Source organism: Blastomyces dermatitidis, assembly GCF_000003525.1.
Source record: "Blastomyces dermatitidis ER-3 genomic scaffold supercont1.3, whole genome shotgun sequence".
NCBI lineage: Eukaryota > Fungi > Ascomycota > Eurotiomycetes > Onygenales > Ajellomycetaceae > Blastomyces > Blastomyces dermatitidis.
The window spans coordinates 4,380,506-4,399,206 of record NW_025544776.1 but is presented as its reverse complement, the minus strand read 5'-3'; the positions used below and the strand labels follow the sequence as shown (position 1 = coordinate 4,399,206).

Below are 18,701 nucleotides of genomic sequence, written 5' to 3'. Positions count from 1 at the left end.
CGATGTCACATTTGCCTTATCCGGTAGGGGTGCGAGTACCGCGTCTCTCTGTGCATGTACCAAAACTCTTGCCTGGCGTTTTTTGGGAGTCTGACCTTTTACCAGTTTCGCATCATAGGAGATTCTTAGGAATGAAAAAGGGGGGGAATAGGTTCGCAAGTTCGTCTCTTGAGGCAGTGGGGAAGGGAATAATAATACAACATAGCAGAGGCGGGGGCTGGGAACTGACCTTTCTAGGAGTTGAAATGTACGGTTCGTAAAATGAATAGAGTGGGTTAGGATATAATCATAAAGCTAGCTATTTCAAAAACGTAGCTTTTCACTCTAGTGTTGGTTATCGAGAAATGGAAAGTTGAGATTTGTTGCTGTTAAAAAGTACTTTGAGATCGCGAACAGTTGCGGCGGCAAAAATAGCCATATGTAAGCGCTAAAGTAAAGCGCTAACCCAATCAGGACAAATGACAGAACGCCATTTGTGATAATGACAGCTTGGTCGCGGTCCCTTGCTGTTCACACAACGTCTAAGCCGTGCAGATATCCTGATACCCAGTTTTGTTTTTGAGTTTTTATGTCTTTGATGATAATGATATACCGTCTATTTTAAACGTTTATTTGACCTCCAATTTTCTGTTTTCCTACTGCAAGGGGCGGACACAAGAGCCACGATTACCCCTGTTTTGATCTACTTGCGGGGGCGGAATATATCACTCTTCTTTATTTTCTAGAAATGGATTTTCTAAAATCAGCTGTCGCTTCGGCGATTGCCAAAGGCAGCTCGTTTCCGTACAGCTTCGGCGACCGGGTTGATGATAACGACTCCATATGGACACTTCACAATGGCACAAAGCGGGTATGGGTTTAGAATACACTATCCAAACCTGCCTCCATTAATATGCTGGGACTAATCTAGATATTTTCTTTTCGACAATCTAGGAAGATGGCTCATCGTGCAGCATATTCACATTTGATATCGCAGCAAATAAACCCCGCCTACCACTTGCCAAAAACGCAGTTCGCAAACACCGTACCCTTAGGCATCCCGGGGTTGTCAAAGTGCTAGAAACGATAGAGGTGGGGATACCTCTTTTGTCGGGTATCGAGATGCTACTGCAGGAACAAGAAGGCTAACGGAAGGCGTAGACAGACATGAACATTTATATCGTGACCGAAAGGATCACTCCGCTTTCGTGGCCGGTAAAAAGGAGGAGCCTGAGCGAGGAAACCGCAAAATGGGGCTTATTTGCAATTGCTGTGAGTTTTACTACTTATTTGCTTACTGGAAGGCATCTTTTTTTTTTTTACTAATTCTGTGAACTTTTGTAGTCGACGCTTAAATTTATCAACGAAGATGCGTCTTCGGTTCACGGCGCGGTCAGAGTCTCCTCTATATACACAAGCGAAAGTGGGGAATGGAAACTGGGAGGGTTTGATATACTCAGCTCCATGAAGGAGGACGACGCCGTAATATACGTTCGTTTCCCCTTCTCCTGGCCAACACAAAAACACTGGTGATTAATATTGTGGCAGACATATGGTAGCCTCATGCCGGATTCTTCACGTTATGCACCACCGGAGATCACGAAAGGCGGCGGCTGGGAAACTATCAAACGCAACCCATTACCTGCGACGGATTCTTACAATTTTGGGTGCCTTATTTTCGAGGTTTTTAATGGTAGCTACAGAGGGAACGACCAAGCAGGCCAGACCTCAAATGTCCCTCCAAGCATGCATCAAAGTTACAAGAGACTTATGAATCCCAACCCAAAGCTAAGGCTCAGCGTGGCCCATTTCCTGGAACAAGGAAAACGCAGCGGAGGTTTTTTCGAAACTCCGTTAATCCGGCTCACCCAGGATATTGAAAGTTTAGGATTGAAAAGTGAAGGGGAACGGGATCAATTTATTAAGTATGTCCAACGTATCTTCCAAACAACATGGGGGATCCTTTGTCTAATCTAGCTATTCTAGTGAGCTCGATGAGCTGACAGACGATTTCCCTGAGGATTTCTTTAAAATGAAGGTCTTGCCTGAGTTGCTAAAATCTGTTGAGTTTGGCGGCGGAGGACCAAAAGTTTTTGCTTCCATTTTAAAGATCGGCACGAAGCTCTCAGAGGAGGAGTATTCGAGTAAACTTATACCGGTTATCGTACGATTATTTGGCAACCCTGACCGTGCTATGCGTGTTTGCTTGCTTGATAATCTCCCTTTGATGATCGACCACCTCCCACAGAAAATTGTTAACGATAAAATATTTCCCCAAATGGTAAGTTTCATACCGTGGGAACGATTGAATAGATTTATTTACAATATTAACGTCTATTGTTAGGTAACTGGTTTTACCGATATCGCCCCGGTTGTAAGGGAGCAGACTGTAAAAGCAGTACTCGCTGTCATCGGGAAACTCTCTGACCGAACCATTAACGGCGAACTGTTGCGATACCTTGCCAAAACTGCCAATGACGAGCAACCAGGAATCCGAACAAACACGACCATATGTCTCGGGCGAATTGCAAGGAACCTAGGGCAAAGCGTAAGTTCATTCCTTTTTATTCTAACTAATTACAAGCCATTGCTAATACCAACATTTTTATTCAGTCAAGAGCCAAAGTCCTCACAGCTGCATTCAGTCGTTCCCTGAGAGATCCGTTCGTCCATGCCCGAAACGCAGGTCTCCTTGCTCTAAGTGCAACTCTAGACCTATTTACTGAAGAGGACTGTGCAACAAAATTGTTGCCGGCAATTTGTCCTTCTTTATTGGACAAGGAGAAGTGAGTATTGCCATGCCAGGCACCAGGCGCAAAAGTAATTTTCACTGACTGATGAAATAGGCTTGTCCGAGACCAAGCAAACAAAACGCTTGATTTATATCTTCAGCGCATTCGCAAGTTTAGTGCATCGATGCCTGATACAACGTTACCAGCCCAGAACCTCTCTGATACTCATGTCGCAGTCGCTGCACGGATGGGTACGCCAAATGACACATCCTGGGCAGGATGGGCAATTTCGTCATTTACGAATAAAATAGCAAGTGCGAAAGGTGAAATTGAGCCAACATCTAATGGCAGTCAGTCCGCTGTTGCACCTGCAACTCGAGCTTCGTCAATGCCGCATACAGTGAGATCGTCGCCATCTGCCCAGGTAAATAAATCAAGCGAAGCCTTGCGGCTTGGTGCACCACAAATTTCTCGAACTACATCGGAGCCTCCACCTAAGGATTCCAAGTTGGAACCTGAACATGAGGAAGAAGACGCGTTTGATGCGTGGGGAGCTATAGATGATGAGGATAACGAAGATGATGGGTCCGACGCCTTTTATGACGCTAAGGGATCCCCTTCTCCCAGTCTACCTACAACATCTACGCACACGCCATTCGATGACGGCGGAGAACCCGATTTTGCTGGATGGTTAGCCGCCCAGTCCAAAGCCAAATCTAAAAGGCCATTACCCAAAGGGCTCTCCAAATCCACCAACACAAAAGTCGCGGGTGCCACACGGCTAACAAGCACATCGAAAGCATCCGTCCCGAGCAGTAAGAGCTCGTCTGTCAAAGGTAGAACGTCCTCCCAACCAGCTAAAACGATCGATACGAAGCCGAAAGAAGACGCAGGCGAGGATGACTGGGGCGATGCTTGGGATTAACAACTTTAGTCTTTCTGTTTTTAATGAGAAGTTTACCTACTTGCTCAAGACTGCGTCTGCCTGCAAGTTGTCTACATATCACATTAATTCATATTTATATATGTTGCACGAGTGCAGCCGTTAGCATAGCGTCTTTGGTAATTGGATATATAGAGAGTACATACAGCTTACATGAAATAGTGAATTGAAGACATTACCTAAAGCCGACCCGCTTCCCGAATAATGTACCATCAACAGTGCCGGTAAGTTAGGAAGTATTAGTTGTCAAAGGTTGTAGTCGTGTGACAGTTCTCAGAAGTGACGTGAGGATTAATCTGTGGATACAAAACTACGAGTTTCCCGCTGAAAGGTTCGCAAACCACCAATGACTGTCGGCACTTTTAGCTCAAGATTTTTAAAAATTGATTTACAATATCAAAAATAAAATGAGAGAAGAATGAACCAAAATGGGGAAAAAAAGGAAAAAGAATACTTCGTATATGCATCATCCGTGAATCGAACACGGGCCCCATCGAGACTCGGTGACTCGAAAGTCATGGCAACGATGGATTCTACCACTAGACCAATGATGCTAGCTTGTTGAAATGAGCCTCTCGCCACCTAATTAATATAGGCCTCGTTCGATGACCCCCTGCTGGCATTAACGGCTACCTGCGCTATCTCGACAAATATGGATACCGCCACCCTGCATTTCTTATTTTTTTTTCTTACTTTTTTTTTTTCTCGGTCGGAGTCAACATGTTTTCTTTGTTTCGCGCTTATGCAAATGCAGCTAGTCCAACCCTAACCTTAACTTAAACTTAAAATAAAAGTTAAAAAGAATTTTGTCCCATCTCAAACCCACAGCTACGTGATTTTGCTCAGCATCATTCTCCACCGACCAAACATTCATCTAAGGCAAGATGGCCGAGCGGTCCAAGGCGCCAGATTAAGGTTCTGGTCTCGAGAGGGGCGTGGGTTCAAATCCCACTCTTGTCACCATTCTTTTTTTATATTTTACCCTTTTTTTTGGTGATGGACGGACGCGTGAGTAATAATAGGCCACAAGAGGAATTATTTTGGGGTACGGAGTACATTTTGCGGTCTTGGCCGTTCGTACCCCGCGAGGAACGATGACGTCAACGGGATTGTCGTCCTCACAGCAACCTTCAGAGTTGGCTTCGCCTATGTCATTTTCGTATATAACGACTGATTTGAGCTTGGGTTTCCTCACCTATCTACGGCAGGCTGAGCCACAGTAGGAGTTGGCGTAGCTAACTTTGTGGAAAGATTGAAACCACTCTGCAATAACCCTTGTTCAATAATCATGTCAGCTGGGGGGTCAAGGCCATTGGAGGGGAAGTTTGCAATCATCACAGGGGGTTCAAGGGGTAAATACTTCCTAATTATACTTTATATTAATCGCCGTGACGAATGCCGTCCCCCTTCCCACTAGTTCAACAACTATGTACACCAAGAAAGCACGCGCGCATACAAGAACCAGATACTAACAGATTTTCTCAAAAAGGCATTGGAGCAGCCACTGCCCATAACTTGGCATCGAAAGGCTGCTCACTTCTTCTCAACTATACCTCCACTTCCTCAACGGAGCGGACACTCCAGCTCTGTGAAGAACTGACCAAAGCCCACTCCATCCGCTGCATAAGTGTCCAGGCAGACCTCAGCGAGCCCACCGCAGCAGTCCAGAAAATTCTTGCCAGTGCCCAAAACCACTTCACCAATTCATTCACCAACAGCTTAACCATCGACATCCTAATCAACAATGCCGGCATCGGGGGCGATATCCGCCTCAACGACCCCGTTCGCGGGCCTATCAGTGCGGAATTCTTCCACCACATGTACACCGTCAATGTCCTGGCTCCCCTGCTCCTCACGCAAGCCGTGGCCCCTTACCTACCACAGGACCGATCGGGGCGAATTGTGAACCTCTCAAGCGTTAGTGCAAGCTTGGGCTTTGAAGGGCAGAGTGTCTACGGAGGGACCAAGGCGGCGATCGAAGCCATGACGCGGACGTGGGCGCGTGAACTTGGCGACCGCGCGACTGTCAATGCCATCAACCCGGGGCCGGTTATTGGGGATATGTACTGGGAGGCAGGGGAGGACTTTTGGAAGACGATGCAGGGCTGGCAGGACAACACGCCTGGCAGCAAGCTTGCGGCGGATGATGGGCTTGCGGGGACGGGTGCGGAGAGATTGAGTGAGGAGACTCAGAGGATCGTGTGGGAGAAGATGGGAGGGAGGAGGCCGGCTTTTACGGACGAGATTGCTGGCGTGGTGGGCATGCTGTGCACGAAGGATGGGCAGTGGTGTACCGGGAGCGTGGTATGTGCTAATGGAGGGTTGAGGATGAGTATGTGATGCGCTGGATAAAGGGTATCTTTGTAAGAACGGGTCATAGATCTATCTAACCCTGTTGAAGCATGGTTGAAGAAACATGGGTTAATCGAAAGGTATATGATATTGTATGGAGCGAGTATGCATGGTTTTACATCCAGTCCTTGAATAAGTCCATATCTCGAATAGTTTCTCAGCTGTACGGCTTTCGCCAATATTTTGTTTGGCTAGGACAACGTATAGACGCGGCGTCCACCAAGGGAGTCGACTCCGTGAAGGCTATTGTACAGTATATATCGCTTGTATAGAATTTGGAATTTGAACCTTCGAAACGTTAACATAACATGCGATAATTCTTAAGTGGGATCCTCACTAACTTAACTAAGAAAGGCCCTCTAGACCCGCCGATTACTTTCCTCCCCATAATGGATATTATTTCCTAATAATTTCCTACTGTTTCGTTTGTCAACTATCGTGCCTCAAAATGACGCAGGTATTATCTCGCGCAGCGCGAAGGCACCAAGATAATTTCCGGCAAGGGAACAATTTGATGGGATGGGAGTAACCAGCAGTGAAGCTTGAAAGATGTACTCCGTACAGTAACTTCTAATGGAAGAGGGATTGATGTAATATAGCTTTATAGTTATTGGGTAGAGACCTGCGCCTTGTGCTTTGTATAAATATAGGAGAAATAATGTCGCTGCCTAGTTTCAACCAACGGGCGCGGGATGAAATAAATCGTTTAAAATAGCCCTTGGGGCCCTCTTTATCGCATCTTGATAGATTATTTATCCCATCCATCTTTGTATGTAGTTTAAAACTCCTCTTCTAGACATAACTATATAAGAGCACCAAACTCCGCCCGCGTGAGCTTGAATGAAGGCATTATTGTATGCTGCAGCTCAATATGTCCTCGATTCCCAGCATCCCGGATGACGCCCCGCCTCCATATACCCCCATTGACCCGCTTCCCCCGGCTTCGAGCAGCGAGTCTGTCATAGAGGCAAACGCCGCCACAGAGGAAGCTCATGTTGACAATGATGATACCCCGGTACCGACTTACGAGAGTCTTGCCTCTGTTCCAAACTTCATCTCTGCAGTTCCATACTTCAGGGAGCGACCGCCACCGGTTCCGCAACATGCAGAGCCACAGGAGCTTCTCCAACACACCCTAACAATCTATCCCCGAAGCCAACCAAAAGACTACCATCGTTTCCCAAAGTGTCTGCGGCCTCGCTCTGTTGAAATTACCCAGCATGACTGGGACACATTCCTTAATTACTTATTCCCGCCGCATTTAGCTCCCGCCGCCAGTCAGGCTCATTTACCCCGTAAGCTCCGCGCCGCAATTCAGCGAGACCGTAAGGACTGTGCCCAGGAAGGGGATGCCGAGCGTCAAGCCAGGATAGAAGCAGTCTGCGCTGAGTGGAACAGATCTTTCTTTTTCCCCAGATCGACTGAAATCCTTTTTACCTATGTATCATCCTCAGGCCCCCCGCCGTCAACTCATCTCTGCCCAAAGTGCTATCCTTCTGCCGTGAGGTCATTGCCTGTACGGAGCGGCCCTTCCGGCAGTGGACCCCACCTTTCCCGCTCTGCAACGACCCCTTCGTGCTCAAGACAGCGTTCAATCCCCCACAGGCCCGTCGGGGGCAATCCAGGAAATAACTCAGCGCTTACGCCAGAAGTCAGCACTGTGACTGCGCAGCGATCAACCACGATTCCATTCCCGGATGAGAACTGCAATTCCGGAAGGGCGGAAGGCTGGACATATGATCAGAAATTTGCGCCAGCACATGGAATAGCGAACACCGCCAATGCTCTTGTGAATTGGGCGTCGCAATTTAGCGCACGTGCTGAACAGTATGGCCAATGGGTCAGCGAGCAGGCCGCTGCACATGGGAAGCTGCTCGAGGAACGTAGCCACCAGTACGGCCGGATGATTGAAGAGCAGGCCAAGGCTCGAGGAGAATATATTGAGCAGCAAGCCAAGTACTTTGCAGGCATGGGAAAGGGGCGCGGACAGGGAGGAGGAAGAGGATGGGGAAAGGGGTGTCCCGGAGCCCACTGGGGTCACATGGGCCATCACAGGAATCGCTTCAGCTGGGGGAGTCCATGGGGCGGCCATGGCTCTTGCCATAGCCCAGCGGCTACGGGTGCTCCCGCTATCGCGCACCCGTGGGGAGGATGGGAGGGCCACAGACGAAACAGGTCAGCGGGATGTCGCCAACGGAGTGCATCCGTTTCGTCGACATCATCATCGTCCTCATCGTCCTCATCGTCATCATCCTCGTCTGCATCCTCATCGTCGTCGTCTGATTCAGATGCCTCCTTCCTCTCTTCTCTATCCTCATACTCGCAGCGGCACGCTGAAGGCCTCGAAGACTTAAAGGAGAAGATCCGTAGCGTTCGGTGGGAACACGAGCGGTGTCAGGCCCGTTCACGCATGGACATCCAACATTCAAATATCGATTACCTGAAGCAGGAACTCCGCATCCTGAGGACGTCGCACAAGCAGTTTCGTTCCACGAAAAGAGCGAATCGCGGCACCGGCACCCATTTATTTTCGCGCGGTACTGCAAGTAACTCGGGCAGCAACGTAAAAGGCTGTAGCACTACCACTGCCACCAGTGATCTAAGCTCTAAGGAGGCGCAACGGGCTTTCAAGAAAGACATACAGAGTACCAAGAAGGAGTTTCGCACGTTGGTAGCGGGGATTAAGCAGGAGAAGAAAGAGCTACGGCGCGATAGGCAGCAGAGGAAAAAGGAGGCTAAGCGCCAGAAGAGGGAGAGGAAGAAGCAGGAGAAGAGGAGAAATAAAGGCAAATATAAAGGCATGGCTTCTGGCGGGCGCTGAGGTCGAGTCGATTTATGTCTCTTTTTATGTCTATATTTACGACCATGCTTTCTTTTTCTTCACCCCCCGTTTGCTTATATTTGCTTATCTCCTTATTTAATTTCTCCTTTGGATCATTTTTTTTTAATTACATACCATCTTATGGAAGTCGGAAGAATGTCAATGTAATGGCGAAGGGGGGCAGCGTTGAACAAACCAAATTCATATATCATTGTGCAAAATTTTTGACTCTTTGACCTATATCACCCACAGCCCAAAATCAAGCTCCCTTCTCTTGCATGATAGTCTGGCTAACTATCATCCATATCCTCATAATGAATTTCACAATCGCCTAAACCGTAACAAGAGATTATGGACTGTTGTAAGCATGGCCCTAGAAAACAAGTAACTTGGTCGGTTTATCCGAGAAAGGTGTAGACTTTCGGACAGAACTGACGATAACTTCGTACAATCGCCGTCTATATGGGCATATATATCGAAACAAATATTTCGCGAGTTTTCTTCCTCCAGGTGCTTCGTAGATGGTCAATACCAGTTCCAGGTAGGATGTAACCATTACATCCATCAGGCATCCGCCAGATCCAACACACCTCATCGCACGCTCTCATTCCGTTCCACAAGATCACCCACCCCGAGCGCTCTTCCAACCTTAACCCGGAAAACCTTCTCTTTCTCTTTCTCATCCTTCTCTCCAGGCTGCTTCCCCATCTCGCCAACCTCTTCGCCTTCATCAGCGTGTGTATCAGCATCATTATCCGCGGCAGCAGATTCTGTCTTGGTACTTTGTTTCTGTTCTCTATTAGTATTGCCAACACGGTCCTCTTTAACCCAAAACGGCCGCAGGTCCATCCTCATGGCGTACGCATCTTCGCCGTCGGCGTAGTATTTTGACTCGATCTTCTCGACTTCGAAACCTAGCGTGTCGCGGTAGAGGTGGAGGGCGGCGTTGTTGGAGACGCGCACGTGTAGGGAGACATATTCGGCGCGGTGTGATTCGGCCATTGCGCGTTCTGTACATTGATTTTTTTTTAAGAAAATGTATTATGTTAGTTGAGTTAACTTAAGTACGGATTGACCATCGGCCGAGAAAAGGAGAAAACGAAATCTACATACGGCTCATTTTCATCAATCGCTCTGCAATCCCTAACCGTCTGTGCGTTCTCATGACACTCAGACTGGTTATGTGGCCGTGGGCAATCCCATCTGTTGGCTCCTCTTCCATCTTCGCGAGCACGTATCCTACTACCTTTGGATACTCATTTTTCAAGCTGTTATGTTTGGGTCGCACGACAGCGACAAAGCTCAACTGTGGCCACGAAAGGGCGTGGTATAGATAATATTTCAGGAAGTAGTTTTCCGGGAGGTTTGTGATGTTGCAGGTCTGGATCGAGGGGAGAAGCGAGATATAGGAGGGGTATGACGAGAGCGGGATGATGTCAACCATTTTATATTTTATTTTTATTTTTCTGACTTTCTTCCTTTATGTCTCCAAGGTGTTCAGATGGCTGGCGAAGGTGGTTTGACCTGGTCTGTTCCAATTGCGTCGTGTAGAAGTGCAGGTGATAGTCGGTGGTAAGGTAATGCGGATGGTGAGATGTTGGTGGAAGTAAATAACTAGTTACTGCAAACCACGTGAAAATTTTAATAATGTCGTTCACACTGAATATTAAACCACGCAGCAGCTATGAATAGCCGATTATCTACTCTGTACGTATCGCAACAATTAATCCTAGATGATAAGGTAATGTTTTGGTTTTCTCTCTTGTTTTGATACTATTCTATAATATTAGGTGAGTATGGTATCTTGCATTAAGTTTTCAGTACTGCAAACAAATAATTCAAAAAAGGCTCCCACATAACTCCTTTACCTAGGACCGGCCGTGATAAATTAAACCTTGCCAAAGAAGAGGTATCCAACGTGGCGAAACATTCGCTACAAAAAGACAAAAGGAAAAGAAAAAAAACCATAACACCAGTCATCATAGCATAGCCGTCACCATCATTGCTACCACCAGATATACAGGCCACACTTGATTCGAAAGTTGGGAGAATAGCTTGCTCGGTGACGCAGATTTCAATCGACCGCAGCATTTCCCATTGTAGGTCACGTTATTCAGTATTGCCGCGGCTTGGAATACAGAGCCGTTCACAGGGCCCATATTGTAGTGATCCACTAGGATGAAGTTCGGTGGTCGCCCCCATTTATCTGTTCTCAAGTCAGCTTCCGCGTTCGAATTTGTGAAATCGTTATGATAAATGGACACCAATACGTACCCGCACAATCGATGCCGGCCTTGCCAACACTTCCAAATCCCTCCACCGCATTCGTCTCATTCAACAGAACAGTATTGGGGACAAGCAGAGATTGACCAGCAAAACTGAGCATTGTGTTCAGATTGTGGCTTGCTAGGTACAGTCTATCTTTTGCAGCCGCCTCACTCAAACCCGGGGGCCTTTGAATATCGCAGGGGAACGATATGTCGGTGGGCGAAAATGGTGTCTCCCACATTTGGCTAAATTGATCAAGAATATACGGAACCTCGGTTTGATTGGCTTCGTAGTTGAGGAAGACGACTACTCTTTTTCCAGTGAGGATAAAGTGGGACAAGGTTGGCCAGTCATCTAAAGCCATTGGTATTTTCGGTGGCGTATAAACATAGTCAAGCAGACCGGACTTTTTCAGAGGAGCAATGAACTCCGTAGCAGCGGCGAAGTCGCCATTTCCTAGAAGGATCGTAAGAACGTCGTACGGGTTTTCTCTGAGCCATTCCGTCACGTTAACGAAGTAATCGTCTAGAGTTCCGACGTCCAGGAGATCACAGGACGAGTGGCATAGACGGAAAGTGCCGTCAACAAGATGTGTTTGGAATTGAACTGTGGTGAGGGAAATAAGTTTTAGCAATAGCCAAAATAATACTTTTATTAGATGAATATGCCAACTCAGTGAGAACTCACGCCCCCGAACTCCATCGTTCAATTGAATAGTCACTGGTAAATTTTGGTTGCTGGCAATATTCCCTTGACGGACGAAGGGGCTGTTATGGGCAGCTACATTTGTAATATTGCTGTATTTCCGCTCGCAGAACTCCGAATAGCCATTGCATGGACGAGTATTTGTGGGCTGAGCTGACACTTAGTAGCTGTTCTAGCATTTCCGACAAGGGTCGTTTCGTTGGCCGCTAGGGTACTACTGACCACTCCGTTGCTGCCCACAAGAAGAGTATAAAAACCTGAAGTGGTTGTATTGGGTAGACCGTCGGCAGTTTCTGTCTCGACCGCTCCCGATCCTGTTAGCGTTACTGTTGATGAATGACTTTCGCTCGGAAGACCATCCCTTGGAGATAGAGACGGTAGAGTGCTGATGCCTGTGATTTCCGTAGCTTGCTGTGCCAGCGCTATTGAGGCAAAAGCACCCAGCAAGCGGAGAAGCGCAGCAAGGTCTATTCGAAAGGTCATCTTTCAAGCCACGCTGAAACTGTAATTCAAGTAGAAATAGACAAAGCTGCTTTCCACAGAAAGCGCTGGTAACAGGCGATGGAATATCACTTTTAACAACCAGCCCAATGGAGCAATATAAATCTTAATGCCACTAAGTTTTAAGAAATCGAGAAGGCGGGAACGGGAACCCGTTGAAAATGAAATTCTAGCCTTCTCTGGTGGCGAAAGAAATATGGAGACAACATAGAAGATCGTCTACTTATCTGTTAGCTACCTACATAGCAAGAGCTGCAGGATCCCTGGAGAATAATAATAATAGTCACCTAACAGGGCGGGCCATGGAGAGACGGTGGAGACCGTTGATGGAGTCCATATCAGCAACTTCATTATCCCTCTCCCTCTCCCTCTCCCTCTCTCTAAGCAACAAAAGGTATAAGGGTTGCTTCACTGTAATGGTGGAAATATCAATTTGTAAACTCACCAGGAGGCTTGTGGAAACATTTTAGAAACTAGCTATTGAATAAATAAATACTCACCGCCTCACGTCACATAGAAGTTGTAAGGTTTTGGCCAGGGGAAGAAGTTGGAACTTCAGATGACGTTAAGGCTGGGGCTTAGTTAGGTAACTAACTAGTTATTGCCCGATCCGGCAATCTAGCCCTAAGTTCTAACGCTCCAAACCAACTTGTTACTTCGAGTTACTTGCAACACCCCCCCTACTATCTACTATCTACTATCTACTATCTATCATTGTCCCTCCCGCTGTCCATTACTGGCCAACTGCGCTAGAACTGCCCATCCGCCAGGGTTTGTTTTCATATCCGTCTGCCTTAGAGTATGGCTACGCGCGTTCAAACTCCACGGCAAGGTAGCCGAACGTCTATCTGCGCTCCACGGACCACCGGAGCGGTAGTTATCGAGTAGGAATCATAATGCTTGGTTCTCTGCCAGCCATGGTAGAAACCCAGCGTCGCTTGGTTGATCTCGCCACTAGACCTGGTTCATGGTCGAATTTCTCTCGGAAACACTTTAACAGAGGTTCCACTTGAACCCGTGGCCGGGGCGAAACCAGTTTTGTCACTACATAATCATTGACTTTCTTATGACCTTTGTTAAGCTTGGTAAAGCTTGTCTGTCTTCTTTGTGGATTGACAGATGTTGTTAAACAGTCCTACTTCAAGGATGACACGGATGCATACGGCATACGTTCATTATATATGATTTTCTTTTTATTTTCCTACTCAGATATATATTCCTTTTATTTTCTTCCCTAGCCAGGTTTAAGCTACTTGGGTTGTGAATCGCTCCCAGGACGAGCTCACAACTGATATATCATTTTTGGTTGAAGCCCGGACGGTAAGCCCGGACAGTGATCCATTTCAGAAATGAGATTTCTGAGTCCCCTTCGTCGAAGGAAAGCCGAAAAGGACCAGCTTTCTCATGATGTTTCGTCCCCTAAGAGCACGATCGATGCCGAGCACAGTCGAGGTCGCTCCGCCGTGATGATGCACCGTGCTCTGTACTCGTTAATATATATCATTGCGTTAATATTCATTATCCTCGTCCTTATTGGAAGCACAAGCGATAGACCCGTCATCCGGCAGACATTTTTTTTGAAACTCGACGTATCCAATGTTATCCCTAGTTCCGTACCGCATGCTGCCCTCATTAACACCATCGCCAGAACAATCGGACTTCATGATTTTTACCAAGTTGGCTTGTGGAATTTCTGCGAGGGTTATAATGGAAGCGGCATTACCTCCTGCTCGAGGCCGAAGCCGTTATATTACTTCAATCCCGTGGATATCATAAAGAGCGAATTACTTGCTGGAGCAACAAGTTCGTTATTTTTTCCACCCGTTTACCCGCACTATGTTGAATACTAAGGAATCTAATCGAAATCGCAATCTAGTTGCTTTACCCGGCGAGATTGACCAAGCCTTGAGAATCGTCCGCACCGCCTCCCACTGGATGTTCGGTTTATTCATCACCTCCACGGCCCTGATCGTCCTGTGCATATTTTTTACGCCCCTTTCCGTACCATCGACTCTCACTCCTTACACATCCAAACACAGAGCGGTCTCCAAACGGATCTTCATCCCTCTGGTGATTCTTACGTCCCTCACATTCTTCACAACGGTAGTTGCGGCTGTCATCGCGACAGCTATGTTCACCATTCTCAAAATCGTCTTTGCGAGAAAAGCAGCCGAATTCAATATCGAATCAGAACTGGGTGTTCCGATGATGGTGTTTATGTGGCTTGCAGTCGGTTTTGTCCTGCTTGGGTTTTTCTTACATATCCGTAGCATCTTGGCGCGGTGCTGCTGTTGCTGTTGCCGTCGTGGCCGGTCTCGTGGAAGGGAAAATGTTGGAAATGTGGCTGGTATGACCGAGATATATGGGGGCGTGGGAGAAATGCACCGGCCTTCCTAGGGGGGTCGGGTCAGAATGGATGCGTAATGGCCGAGGGAATATTTTTTTTCTATATATAATATTTTGGGCAGTTTATGTTTGAGACTCATAAGGCACTAGTAGAATCTTAAAGGGGAGACCGAGAGTTTGGGCAAGGCTATGCAAGCCATTCCCTGGAAGTAGGAACTTAATGGCTTGAACACAAAGGTTTACAGGTAGCGAACGGTTTCAGGTTAGTTCCCCCTAGAGAAGCTAGATCTGCGATGGGATTACAAGCCCATTGATAAGTTTAACCTATTTCTAAATATGGTTTTGAGACCGATTATTATGTTCACCTCGTATGATTCTGCTCGATCCAAACCTTCGCGAAATTCAGAAATCATCACACTGTGCAAAAGACCGCGCAGGCGCCGTTGGTCCAGCCATTAACCCACAATCAACAGGGAGACATACCCCCGTAATCGCAGACGCCAGTTCCTTGTTACTAAGAAACGCAACTGCATTGGCAACATCTACAGGTTCAACTGTTCTCTTTAACGGATACCATTGCATAGCCTCCTCGAAAACGTTCGGGTTAGCTTCCACGCGATCCTCCCAAACGCTCGTCCTCACAGTTCCCGGCGCGACGGCATTCGCCCTGATACCAAACTTCGCATACTCAACGGCAATTGAACGGGTGAGATGAATAAGCCCCGCCTTGGCAGCGCTGTACCCGGGGTTCCCAAAGACCCCAAGGCCGTTGACGGAGGCTATGTTGACGACACTGCCACCAGTGCGTTTGAGTGAGCCAGCGAACGCGTGAAAGATGAGGAATGAGGCATCGATGTTTAGGGCTGTTTCTCGCTTCCATATCTCCGGGGTTGTTTGTTGCAGCGAGGCGGAAAAGGTCGCGCCGGCGTTGTTGACGATAGTGTGTACTTCGCCATCCATACTGAGGACTTTGCGGGCTAGCTCGGTCACCTGGGTAGGCTCCGTGATATCACAGATTATAGAGGTGAACCGCTCACTCCCCTCGGCTTGTTCACCCTGTGTTTCGACGCTTCTATTTAGCATGGTGGTGACTTCGTTTGCTTTTGCTTCGTTTATATCTACCAGAACCACGCGATCGTGTGATTCCGCAAGCTTAGCGGCAATGGCCCGGCCGATATCACCCGCTCCGCCTGTTATGACCGCGACTGAGAGCATCATGGGAACCCGTATTCTTCTATAACTTAGCTAGATGAGGCCAGGAGTCGGTATACTTCAATAAAAAAAGAAGTTGAGCCAGAGGCTGATTCTACATTCTCAGCAAAGGCAAGAAGATTTTTGCACGTTTGATCAAGTAGCTGAATCTGGGTAGCGTTGTAGAGTGACGTCCTTGAATGAAAGAGGGGAACACAGTTTGCTTACTAAGGAAGCAGGTGAGTGGGGGAAAATTGGGCTAGCTAGAGCGAACATCCGGTTCTAACAAGAGAATCGCTATAAGGAAACATGTAAACTTTTTTCGAGAACGTATTTGAGTCCAGGAGGGAGTTGATTTCTAGGTCACATCAAGCAAGGCATTTCGGAGATAGGAAAGTGTTAAGAGGAACCAAAAGTTGCCGTTTGTAAAACGGAAAATCAAGGAACTGTGGTGGGTATCTTATACATAAACAGTAAGGATTGAAATACAAATAATATTCAAAGTCAACCAATTCAATATGAATAATGCGCTGTGGATAGAAAAGAGAATGATGGGTATATTTCGCCTAGCTTTCTATTGATATGCCGCGCTCTAGTTCTGCTTCTAGTGCTTGGGCCAGCTCATCGTTATTATCATTACAGTCAAGTTGCAGTCGGTCGGTCGTCGCTTCAGAATTTGTAGAGCCACCCGATGTGGCTCCTGTGGCAGAGAAAACCGGCACTGTGGTTGACAGATCTTTACCAGGCGTGTGTGCCGATTCTTGCCTTGAGCCTTGGCCTAGAAGGGGAGGTGCTGGCAGTATACGCCTCGGGGGACCGTTTTTGTTTCCGAGCCAGTGATATTCTTTGCGACGCATGGCATTTCGAAGTTGTTCTGCAACATGGTTTCTGGAATGTTCCTCAGCAATGGATGAAACGGAAGCCGCGTCGTTACTAATGTGGTTCGTGGGCTCCTCACCAGTCAAATCGATGGTGATGGGAGTTGGCTGAGATGTAGCCTGGGCTGTTTCTGAGGGGTCGGGTGGTAGGTTAACGGATGAGTCTGATATAACAAGTTCCGGCTGTGGTGATGGCAGTGGGGTCGGATGTCCAGGGGGAGGGTATGCAACTGGTGGCAGGCGCCCAGGGATCTGGGCCGCTTGGAGTAGGTGTAAATGCTGCACTAGTCCGTTGTATGCCAAGGCGAGGTTGTTGTATTGGCCACACCAGTCTTCAGCTTGCTTTCTAAACTCTTCGGCCTTCCTTTCTTGAGCTAGAAGGGCCCGCTTTAGACGGAAAGGCTCTTCTTTCAACGTCTGTTCCTTAGTTCTCCCGGTTAGAGGGTCGACAGTTTTCCATTCAACCCACACATTTTTGTACCTGCGTCGTTCAGAACTAACCTTTCGGAGTTTGCGACGGCAGTCCTCTAGTCGCTCTGCCATATCGTCTGGAGCAACCTCAATACATCTAACATGTGTTGCTGGAGCAGAAGGAAAATACCCCAATGGCCCGCGGTATTTGGGATAGGGAGAGATATATCCCTGAGGCTTCGGAACATGACGAAAAATTTCTCGATAGCGGGTGGCAAGTATATCCTCCTTTTCAAGACGAAAATTTTTGGTGATATCGTTTTCGACGAATTGGATAGCGACGGTCACATCCTGTGGTGAGCAGTCTTCCTCTCGATGCTGAGCCGAATTGGTTTCAGAGACATTTTCATGTGCAGGAGCAGAGATTGGGGCAGTACCCCCAAACAGAGAATCAAGAGACAACTCCCGTTCAGAATGTGGCTTGGCAGAATCATGAAGGTCGTACAAATCAGCGGAGAAAGGCGTCATAGAAGAACAAATTGAAGGACGGGGTGTGCTAGTAGTGGTCTCTGAATCCTGTCTAACTGTTTGTGAATCTTCGGAATCACGACCTGACGCGCATGAACCAGGATTTTTGTCATGGTCGACTTCGGCTATTTGATTGTTTGGTGGTACGGAATTATATACCGTATTAGAAGATGAAAAGATGTCTAGGTCATGAGAGCTTCCATAGTCCGCGGATCTAGCGGTGTTTAAGATGTCGAAGTCAAATCCAGTGGGGGATTCGAAAACGGACAAGAACTCGGGGATCTCAGTGAGGTCTGGCAGTGTGAAATCAGGAGGTAAAGCAACAGCACTTGCGGATTGGAAATTTTCCCACTCGCGATAACTCGATGTAATCGTGGCACTATCTGGTAATTCATCAAAGGGGGAGGTCTGCTCGACGTGCAGTTTCTTTGTGGGTGGTGTAAAATTTTCGAGAGTAGAATTAGTCGGCCCAGTGCTATCGTCATCAAATGGCCTTTTTCGACAGTCAGACTCGTATTGATTACCCACTGGATTAACAAGCGGGGAGTTTATATCCTCCACATCCTCGGAGGAAGTTTGAAGCTTATCCTTATCGCCGCCCTGGAGAGTTTCTGGAATGTTGCTCGGCGGGTCCGACGCATTCTGTTCATTTCTGTAGGAGGAAGGTCGGTACTCCTGGGGCAGGGTATCCATTAGATGATTTTCCCATGATAGCTCGAACGTCCCATCGTCGCCGAATAAACTATCCAGGCTTTGTTCACTAAGCTGGGTATTTGAGGGAGCCGGTGGTGAAGCCGTAAGCTGGTCGTTTGCCTCAAGAATTATTGATTCCTCAGAGAAAATGGGACGGCCCTTCTGTTGCTGTGATCCGGGGAGATGTGTAAGTCCCAGAGCTTGATTCATAACAGGCTGACAAGAAGAAATAACTTGAGTGTTGTTTGGAGAAGGATGAGATGAGCTTTGTAAAGAAGCATAAATACCTTCTATGGCCCAACTATGACTATCCATCGCCTTGATGAATGGCAGAGCCAACGTTTAATAAGCAG

The 18,701-nt window shown here is 47.4% G+C and overlaps 8 protein-coding genes and 2 non-coding genes across 11 annotated transcripts; 5 read left to right on the top strand and 5 right to left on the bottom strand.

Moving 5' to 3' along the window:
* The first annotated feature begins 410 nt into the window (after positions 1–410).
* BDCG_03199 (SCY1 protein kinase) lies at positions 411–4,071 on the top strand. The gene is made up of 9 exons (XM_045418802.1): positions 411–850; positions 934–1,071; positions 1,141–1,251; positions 1,324–1,470; positions 1,528–1,904; positions 1,966–2,260; positions 2,324–2,527; positions 2,593–2,765; positions 2,826–4,071. The coding sequence occupies exons 1-9, from the start codon at positions 728–730 to the stop codon at positions 3,634–3,636; spliced, it is 2,379 nt and encodes a 792-aa protein (XP_045275293.1). The 5' UTR covers positions 411–727; the 3' UTR covers positions 3,637–4,071.
* Positions 4,072–4,116: 45 nt separating this feature from the next.
* On the bottom strand, positions 4,117–4,208 carry BDCG_16704. The gene has a single exon. It is a non-coding gene; the product is annotated as a tRNA-Gly (tRNA).
* A 260-nt stretch (positions 4,209–4,468) lies between these two features.
* On the bottom strand, positions 4,469–10,497 carry BDCG_03196 (acetyltransferase). Its single transcript, XM_045418799.1, has 5 exons — positions 9,941–10,497; positions 6,348–9,837; positions 6,046–6,294; positions 5,015–5,965; positions 4,469–4,928 (listed from the first exon to the last, which is right to left on the bottom strand). The coding sequence occupies exons 1-2, from the start codon at positions 10,269–10,271 to the stop codon at positions 9,419–9,421; spliced, it is 750 nt and encodes a 249-aa protein (XP_045275290.1). The 5' UTR covers positions 10,272–10,497; the 3' UTR covers positions 4,469–4,928; positions 5,015–5,965; positions 6,046–6,294; positions 6,348–9,418.
* BDCG_16703 lies at positions 4,533–4,614 on the top strand. The gene has a single exon. It is a non-coding gene; the product is annotated as a tRNA-Leu (tRNA).
* On the top strand, positions 4,559–6,376 carry BDCG_03198 (3-oxoacyl-[acyl-carrier protein] reductase). The gene is made up of 2 exons (XM_045418801.1): positions 4,559–5,006; positions 5,144–6,376. The coding sequence occupies exons 1-2, from the start codon at positions 4,943–4,945 to the stop codon at positions 5,992–5,994; spliced, it is 915 nt and encodes a 304-aa protein (XP_045275292.1). The 5' UTR covers positions 4,559–4,942; the 3' UTR covers positions 5,995–6,376.
* BDCG_03197 (uncharacterized protein) lies at positions 6,480–9,241 on the top strand. Its single transcript, XM_045418800.1, has one exon. The coding sequence runs from the start codon at positions 6,863–6,865 to the stop codon at positions 8,825–8,827; it is 1,965 nt and encodes a 654-aa protein (XP_045275291.1). The 5' UTR covers positions 6,480–6,862; the 3' UTR covers positions 8,828–9,241.
* A 51-nt stretch (positions 10,498–10,548) lies between the features above and the next one.
* Positions 10,549–12,960, bottom strand: BDCG_03195. Of its 2 annotated transcripts, none has more exons than XM_045418797.1 (5): positions 12,589–12,960; positions 12,023–12,520; positions 11,783–11,948; positions 11,102–11,701; positions 10,549–11,033 (listed from the first exon to the last, which is right to left on the bottom strand). In XM_045418797.1, exons 2-5 carry the CDS (start codon positions 12,281–12,283, stop codon positions 10,807–10,809), a joined length of 1,254 nt encoding a protein of 417 aa, XP_045275289.1. In that variant the 5' UTR covers positions 12,284–12,520; positions 12,589–12,960; the 3' UTR covers positions 10,549–10,806. The 2 variants fall into 2 exon arrangements, with proteins under 2 accessions (XP_045275289.1, XP_045280344.1); XM_045418798.1 differs by having other exon boundaries at positions 11,880–11,948.
* On the top strand, positions 12,944–16,513 carry BDCG_03194 (uncharacterized protein). The gene is made up of 2 exons (XM_045418796.1): positions 12,944–14,104; positions 14,178–16,513. Exons 1-2 carry the CDS (start codon positions 13,651–13,653, stop codon positions 14,696–14,698), a joined length of 975 nt encoding a protein of 324 aa, XP_045275288.1. The 5' UTR covers positions 12,944–13,650; the 3' UTR covers positions 14,699–16,513.
* BDCG_03193 (3-oxoacyl-[acyl-carrier protein] reductase) lies at positions 14,930–15,862 on the bottom strand (the record flags this gene model as incomplete). Its single annotated transcript, XM_045418795.1, has 2 exons — positions 14,930–14,971; positions 15,131–15,862. The coding sequence occupies 2 exons, from the start codon at positions 15,860–15,862 to the stop codon at positions 14,930–14,932; spliced, it is 774 nt and encodes a 257-aa protein (XP_045275287.1).
* BDCG_03192 (uncharacterized protein) lies at positions 16,405–18,558 on the bottom strand (the record flags this gene model as incomplete). Its single annotated transcript, XM_045418794.1, has 1 exon — positions 16,405–18,558. One exon carries the CDS (start codon positions 18,556–18,558, stop codon positions 16,405–16,407), a length of 2,154 nt encoding a protein of 717 aa, XP_045275286.1.
* Between the last annotated feature and the right edge of the window lie 143 nt (positions 18,559–18,701).